The sequence below is a fragment of the Atta cephalotes genome (assembly GCF_000143395.1).
Source record: "Atta cephalotes unplaced genomic scaffold scaffold00082, whole genome shotgun sequence".
NCBI lineage: Eukaryota > Metazoa > Arthropoda > Insecta > Hymenoptera > Formicidae > Atta > Atta cephalotes.
The window spans coordinates 391022-401300 of NW_012130146.1; the positions used below are offsets into that span (position 1 = coordinate 391022).

Here is a 10279-nt window from a genome sequence, read left to right on the forward strand (position 1 = left end):
TGTACGCACTTACGCATGTATGTACGTATGTATGTATATATGTATGAACGTATATATACGAATATATGTATCTTTCCACGTAAGAAAAAAAAAGGAATATATTATAGGTGTGAAAATAATGCAGCGTGAACTTTCAGCAATTCGACGACGCAAATAATCGCGGCTACTATATATATTAAGCTATTCTTATAAATAGTGCCGCAACGATATAAGCGATAACTTTTCTCATGACGGTACTTATGATCTGAATTGTTTTATATACAACTGCCGCCTAAAGATAAATTCTAGACAGGCGCGCTGCGGCGAAGATTGAATCTCAATCTTTGTCTAGCATTGTCCGCGCGCGATCAGATGTTATTGCATTATCATTTTTGGAAAGTGTGACCGGCTTCAAATGCGTAATTAAGTTTATGTTACTTTTTTTTCGAATTCTACACATTGTTTTTTGTTACTCATCGCATGCGACATTTTCGATTCTGGCCGTATTGACTCTATGTTAGAATCAGGGCCATTCACACAAAGAAGAAGTTACCAAATATGGGTGATGAAAAAAAACAATAAAGTTGAGGAGACTGCCTCCTCCTCCTCAGTTCAAAGTGATACAATTATTATCGATATCACTCAATTACATGTCAATCAATTACATTTATTCCATTGTATCATCGAGATTGTTAATAAGGTGGATGATCTTACACGAGTGCGTTTAAACATAATTGAACTCACCCATCTCATCAACAGTCTCGATGATGCGATGGAGGAAGAAGAAGTGGAAGAAGAAGAGGAAGAGGAAGAAGAAGTGGAAGAAAAAGTAGAGAAAGTGGAAGAAAAGATAGAGAACGTCTTGACAATCGGATTGGAAGAGGAGGAAGAGGAAAAGGAGAAAGAGGAGGAAAAGAAGAGAAAAGAAATAATATTGATTTAGAGGATGAGAGTATGGACAAGATAAAAATATTTTATTATATACATATATATATTTTTTTTCTTTAAAAACTTGTCCATTTTATTATATATATATTTATTATATATATTTTTCTTTTTTCTTTAAAAATTTGTTCGCGTTATAATATCGCGGTTTTGGGGTGGACACGGGATCTGCGGCGGCCCGAAAACGCATTTTGGGGTGAACGCGGCGGCGGCGGGGTGGCGGCGGGATGGTGGCGGCGACGGGGATGTGGGGGTGATGGTTCCCAGTGATGCCACAACATAGCGGAATTACGTATCATTATAAACACCTCTGAGAACTTCTCACACCTTTCCCCTCCTTCCCTGCGCCCCACGCTCCCCTCTAGCCCCATGGATTAGAACTCGCCTTGTTATACTTTGTAGTTTTTTTCACGAAAGAAAAGAATCATGGAGTCCTATGGACGTAACAATACTATCGTTAGCTCTATCATTAGCGTTAATATTATTACTATCATTATTATTGGGTATGGGAAAAAGTTCGTTTTTCCCGCTAGATGGCATTAAATGCTCAGTCGGCAACTACTAATCGCAACGGCAACACGACGTGCGTTTAAAAAGTGACATTTTAATCTTTGTTTTGAGCCGAAAAAGATTGAAATCAGTGAAGTGGATCAAAAGTTATTTTATTTTGAAAATGAAAATAAATAAGGAAAAAATTTATTTTGCTATATTTTGCAGTCATCATTACGATAAAGGCAAGGATGCTGCACAAACTTGTGAAAAAAATTTGCGCTATTTACGGTGAAGATACTCTATCAAAATCAGCAGCACGGAAATGGTTCGCTCACTTTCGTGCTGGAAATTTCGATGTGAAAGATGAACTTCATTCCGATCGACCAATCACTGAAAAGTCCGATGAAATCATGGTAAAAGTCGAGCGTGATAAGCATGTGAGCACCTGAGAGATTGCAGGGAACTAGGCATCAATCACAAAACAGTTTTAAATCATTTACACAAAGCTGGATACAAAAAGAAGCTCGATGTTTGGGTCCCTCATGAGTTGAGTGTTAGGAACATGATGGACCGAATTAATATTTGTGATACGCTACTGAAACGGAATGAAATGAACGGAATGAATTGAGCTATTTCTGAAGAGAAATGATAACTGGTGATGAAAAATGGATCACCTACGACAATCCAGCTAGAAAAAGATCGTGGATAAAAAAAGGAGAGAAGGCGCAAGCAATCGCAAAATCTGGATTGATGAGGAAGAAGGTGATATTGTGTGTGTGTGTGGTGAGATTGGAAGGGAATCGTTCACTATGAGTTGTTATCGTCGAATCAAACAATTAATTCCGAACTCTACTGTGAACAACTGCAGAGATTACAACAAGCAATTGAGAGGAAGCGGCCAGAATTAATCAATAGGAGAGGTGTCATCTTCCATCATGACAACGCTCGACATACATCTTTGATGACTCGGAAAAAATTGCGAGAGCTTAGCTGGGAAGTTTTAATGCATCCACCGTATAGTCCTGACATAGCACCCTCAGACTATCATTTGTTTAGGTCTCTGCAGAACTCTCTTAATGGTGTAAAGCTAGCTTCAAAAGAGGCCTGTGAAAATCACTTGAAGCAGTTTTTCGATCAGAAACCACAGAAGTTCTATCGCGATGGAATTATGGCTCTGCCCCAAAAATGGCAAAATATTATAGAAAATAAAATAATGGAGCATATTTGGTTTAAATAAATTGATTTCAATATTCTAAGAAAAACACTTTAATTTTATTTAAAAAATCGCCACGAACTTTTTCCCATACCCAATATTACTATTGCTACTAAGGTATGTTTGATAAGTCTCATCTAGCTGACAAACCTTCCTTGAATTCGTAGGCGTTTAGCCGCGCGGGAAAGGTGTGGCCGATCATTCACTACGATTTTTAAATACAAAATGTTTTATTCAAGCTCTGCGTAAAAAAAAAGAAGGCAAATAATGAGAGAGTGAAGTTCGGATTAGGCGGACTTCTAAGTAAAGGATACAGAATTCATCGAAGAAATCGATGAATGAAAAAATAAGAACGAAAATAAGGTGAGCTGTGGAGACGAAAAATTAAGAGTACAAAAGCTGAAAGACAGATTAGTTAAGATTTTTTCTAGAGAGTGATCTAATTAGATTCCCGAAGTAATTCCCGAAGTCATTGAAAGGAGGGACTGTTTTTTAGAAGTGTATTTTTGAGGTTCCCTGACACTTGGAGGCCTCAACAATCTAATGATGTAATCTTTGATCGCTTAGAAAGGACAGCGGTGAAACAGTCGCTTCAGAACTTGCACTGATGATATAACTTTGAAAAGTGTAATTACACAAAACTGTATAGAGCTATACGGAACTAATTTTTCTTTACATCGTGTCTCGCGATATCGCGGTTTATATAGGCAGTTTTTTGGAGGTTCTTTAATAAGGTGTGTCTGGTTGAAAAATCGAGGAATCAAATTCGTAGGATTTTTCCTACCATTTGATATGATAACAATGTTAAATAATCATTGGAAAATTGCTTTTAAGTTGGCTCCGCCCGCACTATAAGTTTCGATTTTTTTCTATTCTTATTGGTGACTTTCGTAACGCGGGGAAAATGTGTTGTGGATTACCGTTTCTTTTCTTATCATTGTTACAACTGGGAAAAATCAACTATGTTTTATCTCTGGATTTAGTTAATTGTGAATCGTAGTTTGTGTTGATTTTTCTCGATATCGGAAAATGTCATTAAATTTTATGACCCTGTCTTAAACATACGCATGGGATTACACGCGTGATATCAGCGTGAGATGATTAAACATTTCATCTTCTTTTGAATATCGTATCCGCGCTGTCACCCTTATTATCACGGGAATTGTTTTGCGACCCAGCACCTTGATACTAACGCGGTGTACCAGTTTATTTGATTTTCTTTTCCACCATATTCGGAAGGAGATTTAACGCTTGATTTCCAATGGCGTTGATGCTAAAAGTTTTCTTTATTGCTTGATTCTAAATAGTTTTTCGGCTAGAAACTTCCCTCGTATTATTGGTTATTTATTCGTTCCCTAATTTATTGAACGCGAGAAAAAATCGTGTATTCCGGACGTAACACTATCTTCAAGCAAATTTTCGGTATGCTAATGGGATCTCCACTATCTCCAATAATAATAAACATTGTATTAAATAATGATCTCATTAAAAAAATAACATTTTCTCCATCACCACGTTCATATCGTTTTACTATCAATACATAGATGATATTATTTTAGTTGCGCCACAAGATCAGATCAATGCAACAATATTCGATAAATTCAATTATCACAATAGAATTAAATTTACAGTTGATTCTGATGATAATAGTGTCAATTTTCTTGTAAAATTATTAATTAAGAATGAAAGAATTATATTTGATTTATATAAAAAAAACCTATAAACTCAGGAAGATATCTAAATTTTCTTTCTAGCCATCTTAAAGATATAAAAAGGCTATTATATATTGGACAATTCGATCGTATATATATCTGTCATACCCACAATTTCAAGAAAATAATATTTCTAATATGATAAAAATTTTAACGAATAATAATATATATCTTGGATTTCGTTTTTAGCATAATAAATAAAAGAATAAAATCGCTTTCCAACAAATATAATTCAGAAAATAACATATGACAACAGTAAAAATAATTATAATAATTACATATGAAAAAGTTTTTTCACTGTCCCATACTTGAATAAAATATCTGAAAATTTAGAAATATAGCTAACAATTTCGGATTTAGTGTTACTTATAAACCTATGAATTTATTAGACCTATAAATTTATCAAAACCGAAATGGATGTCTTAAAAAAAAATTAAAATTGTAATATAATTTATAAAATAAATTGCCAAGAATGTGATTCCTCTTACATGGATCAAATTAAAAAGAAGTTACAATAAAAATCCAAATCAAAGAATACAAAGCTGATATTAAAAAATCAACTAATTCATTATCTGTAGTATCTTGCCATCAATTAAATAATGAACACGCTTTAGATTGAGACAATATTTTAATCTTAGACTCAAAACCAATGATACGAATTCCGCTTGCAGCACGATTAACAGCATGAAGAAAGCATAAGAAGGTACACTATGATAAGTCCATGTTCGTGTATATGCATTGTATGTCCGTCTATGTTCTCTTCATGTAGTAACCGTGCCGCAAGCGGGTTGGAATTCGCATCACTCAGAACTATCCTACAAAAAAATAATTTCTGAAATGATCCATATAAAGAAATAAAAATCAGAACTAAATGAGCAGAGATCGATTACCAGAAATATATTTGTCTTTAATAAGCAAATGATTCTCCTCTCAAAATAGCCATCCCACTCCTCTAAATTTCCCTTTCTCATCCTCTCCTTCAAATATAAATCCAGAGAGATAGAATACAGATAATTATCAAAATTTTGTTAACAAATAATTAATAAGAAATTCCTAAAAATAAAATAAAATAATTAAATTGTGAAAAATTGTCATTGGAGAGTCGTAATTCTTTTCGCATACTAGTACAGGTAAGTTAATCAATTTGTTAATATAATAAAAATAATCATATAAAAAAGTTTATACAAGTTAATTTTGTAAATTCAAATTAGAACTCGGAAATTTTGTACTACACGAGGACTTGCAATGAAATGAGCAGACCAATATCGTAATATCAACACAAAATCATTTATTTCACAAGAATACATATTAGTTGCATACATTTAAATATAAGTATTTTACTTGATCATCGAATACTATTACGATTGAGTTAAATTAGTTTCAAGCTCTTTATGTTTATTTTTAATTGACTAGAAATAAATGTATATTTTGTGTGATTATTGTATATTAGAACATTATATTGTATATTAGAACATATTGAAAAAGGCTGAATATCGGCCGAAATGTATTTATGAATTTGTAATAATAATTTTAAATATATGATATCGCTACTAACAACCTGCATTTTGGCTCCGAGAAGTGCTGTAAATGTACTACTATAAAACTACATTTATCATGCGCTGATTATATGCGCCTTTACAGCGCTTTCTGAGTGCTTTGCAATCTGGCAGTGTTGTGCTACGTTAAATATGCTACAAAATTGCAATTATTTTGCACTGATTGTATACGCTAATAATGCGCTTTTCAGGATTTTGAAAGCGTTTTTAAAGCGCTAAAAATTGCTAGTTACCTGCAGAAGCACTTTTTTAGCGCTTTATAAGCACTGCTATGCTATGTGAGATTAAGTTAGAAAAGAGAATTTTATTTTTTCATGTTATATGATAAATGTATTATTAGATCAATGACAATCAATTTTTATGTACGTTGCACCATCAATACTCATAAGCTATTTAATTGATTATAGATTTTATTTGCGTAATTATATAAATATATATATTTACAATATATCTTATTATTATATATATTATTATATATATATATTATAAATATATATATTTATAATATATCTTATGTATTAATCTTACATACAAATATTAAATATATAACAAATGTTGTACGATTTGGGCTGTTTTCGTTTCTTCTTTTCTTCTTTTCTTTTTCTTTTAAAAATACGGGCAGCTCTTTGTGCCAATGCAATCACAGGTGCATTGATATTTCCGCTTGGTAATGATGGAAGAACTGATGCATCCACGACGTATAAATTTCTCATGTTGTAAACTCTATAATAGATACGAAACATAGATATATACTAAAACTAAAATTAAATAAATACAATCTTCTTTCTAAAAGTGAGACCATTGGCAGCATTTCAGAGAAAACTGATTGATGAACGCTCAGTGATTTTTTTATATGATTGCTTCTTACACTTAGATCCAACGAAAAGACAAAAATCAAATATATTAAAAAATTACTGAGAGCTTATCACTGATCAATTTTTTCTGCTGAACGTATCTATTGTAAAAGCATCGTCATATTGGAAATTAGACACCGTTCAGCACAGAAAACTAATTAGTTAGCGCTTAGTGATACTTTAATATAACATTCTTTAATATAATTGATTTCTACACTTAGATCCAGTGAAGAACTAAATAAATGCAAAAAAGGCAAGAACAATTCATTTTAAAGAATCATTAAGCACTATCTGATTAGTTTTTTCTGCTGAACGCAGTCATTAGTACTTTTAAACTTAAGGAGCAAAATTGCTCCTTAAGTTTAAAAGTATTAATTTAGAATTTTTAATAATTCCTATAGTTTTAAAAATAGCTATAAAGCCAAATATATAATATACATACAGTGCACATATAACAATATCAATTAGTAAGGAAATTCTCGTCTATTTTAGCGACTAAAAACATAATTTTTGTACAATTATTTTTTTCTCTTTTACAGATTCGAAAATCTTTTTCTAGAATTAAAATATACATATCTGAGGTAAAGCTGAAAACGAAAAAAATTATTAATTGAAAAATTATTAACTAAATCTTCTTTATGGTATCAATACATCGTAACATTTGTATATTATCTTGATGATTCCTGATAGAGTGGCCTCGACTACAAGCTGAGTCGATATGGCCAGAAATCGGAAATGGCCGCCGGAGGCGACGAGACTCGAAAGTAGCATAGAATAGTCAATCAAATTAAGAGGGGAGCATAAACTACTCTATGCTTCATACAGAACAAAAGTTCCCAGAGGGATCGTAAAAGCGAGGCTGGGGAGTTTTAAATGTTGTTTAATTTGAGAAATGATAAAAGCAAATGACATAATTTAGGAGAAGAGTTTTTAAGGAGAGGGAAGATTATTAGGAGTTATGAATGTGCGTGAATAAAAACTATTAATATATGTAATGAGTTTGTCAGCTTTAGGAGAAGTGAGCGGACATGAGAAAATAATATTTTATATCCTGAATTATATCCTGAATAGGGACAGGTCTTAGTTACAACAATATTTTTTCTGTGAAGGTTGTAGTTAAGATTATAATGATTTGCATGTAGACGGTTGATTAAGACAATCTCCTCTCTTTTAAAAAAGTGTTTATTGAACCATGGTTTGTTGGCTTGAAAAAATTGTTCATAATGTAGGCCTTTCCATCTAAATTCCTCATCAAAATAGATGTATTGCTCCGCAGCAGAACTTCTAGTTTCCTCTATGCCTGTGAGAGGGACATTTGCATGATATAAAAACTTTGTAATCTGCACCTACTTAAAAAATTGTAATCCACAGACTTATTATTTACTAGAATTAGACCTAAACATCTAATTAAAACGTTATTGTTCTACTAAAATTTATGTATATGTCAGGTATTGATATAATAGTATGTAAAACTTTGTCGATATGTCGCATTTTAATTTCAATAAAACAGTGATCTCGCCGAAGTTTGGACTTCACTGTAGAATCTTCTTCTAAAGGAATGCTAAAGTGATCAAATTGTCAATACATTGCAAATCAATAAAAATCTCCGAATTTACTGAACAGAATCGAAAATCTTTTTACAGGATTAAAATAAACGCAAATGGGAGGTGCTGCAGTTGACTTTATAATAAAATAAGAAAAAATTAAAAAGTTATTTATTTTTCAACTTGTAGAGCTATCACCTGACATAGATATTTCCTTAATAAAAAAATTTTATAGCTCGTGTGGACAAAACAATAGTGAACCATCCTTCGAATATATTACGTGAATGAATAATACTGAATTTATGGGCGATATTCCGTTCTTATTTCAAGACTATCTTAAGATACTATTACGGCTCTTTGATTGATTCATGATCTTCTTAAATCTTATTTAAGACGATCTTGAATATAAGATTTGACTATGAATACCGGCCTATGATTCCAAGTTTAAGAGCTTAAACAAAAAGATTTATAATAATCTGTAAATTACGTGTATATGTATACTGAGCGAAGACTCAGAATAATAAACAAAACAATAATTGTGTCTAGCAGTAGGTACTCGATCTTGTAAGAAATGGTGTTGCAATACGTTAGATAAGGCCACATATATGTTTGAATAAGACAGAACGATAATGTAAAAAATAAATTAAAGATGTCACTATCGAATTTTTTATTTCGAATTAAAAAGATCTATATTATTAACTAATGGTCAAGTTTGGCCGTCACTCCAGCATCGCCTTAAGAGAATTTTAAAATGACATCGACATTACAGATTAAAAAGTATACAGAATTGACTATACAGATAGTAAAATCTTTTCACACAATTAAAATACGCACAAAAAAGGTACAAGATTGTCAATTTAACAAGAAAAATGAAAAGAAGAAAAAAGTTACACTTATAGAGACATTTCACAATGTGAACTGTTCGGCACCGATTTTAGTTCTCCGTGAAATATGTTGTTAAACACAAAACTCTAATTTGTTCATATGGGTGCTAACTTCTGTTTAAAGGGTAAAATACTCTTTTGATAAAAAATGATTTTTTTTCGAATAATCTCTTCATCGAAAAAGATGAAATAAAAGATGGAATAAAAATTTTTTCATTAACAAAAGTTATACGGTTTCAAGGGTATAGATTATACATGGTTGAATTTGGAAAAAAATAATCTTTAATTTAGTAAAAAAAATTTGAAAAATTTGAGAAAACTTGAATGGTGAAGGTATATTGTAAAAAAAATTTTTTTTTTAATGTCAAGATCAAGGCTATTGGAGTTATGCTTCTTATTTTCATTTTTTTTAAAATGGAAATAAATACAATCTTGGCCTTGATCTTGATAAATATTACCCAGAACATAATTCTAAACAACATTCAAGAGGTTTTAGCTTGGTCGCACACCTTGCGTAATACTAATGCCGGCAGTGCTGTGATTTTCAAGTCTCATATCTCGAAAAGTTATAAAAAATAATTTAATTGCTTTGAAAAGCTCTTGACATCAACTATTAGATTCTAGTATCAAAAGTAGGATGTTTCATTAAAAAAAAATTGATGTGACCTTGACTTGACCTTGCTGGTGACACCACCCAAGATCAAACTAATATCATTAAATCATTTTATATTAGGTTGTTCGGAAAGTTCGTGCCTCAAAAGATTTAAATTTTAATAAGTGTATACTAAAATTTAAATCTTCTGCATTTCAATTTTCCTTCAAAATCGGCACGAACTTTCCGAACAATCCAATATATTGCAATATTTGTCTGAAACATTTTTTCTGAGATATTCAGCCGAGATATTCTCGAACATATGTGGCACTCCCCGTGTGTGTGTGTGTGTGTGTGTGTGTGTGTGTGTGTGTGTGTGTGTGTGTGTGTGTGTGTGTGTGTGTGTGTGTGTGTGTGTGTGTGTGTGTGTGTGTGTGTGTGTGTGTGTGTGTGTGTGTGTGTGTGTGTGTGTGTGTGTGTGTGTGTGTGTGTGTGTGTGTGTGTGTGT

General features: G+C 32.1%; 1 protein-coding gene across 1 annotated transcript in view; it reads right to left on the reverse strand.

The window, feature by feature from the left end:
* Positions 1 to 316: 316 nt before the first annotated feature.
* The window catches only part of LOC105624575 (glucose dehydrogenase [FAD, quinone]-like), a 172706-nt gene continuing 162743 nt past the window's right edge, over positions 317 to 10279 (reverse strand). Inside the window, exons 11-12 of the mRNA XM_012205932.1 lie at positions 6426 to 6620; positions 317 to 416 (exon numbers count right to left, since the gene is read on the reverse strand). Coding sequence (XP_012061322.1) covers positions 317 to 416; positions 6426 to 6620 — 295 coding nt within the window. The remainder of the gene's footprint in view (positions 417 to 6425; positions 6621 to 10279) is intronic.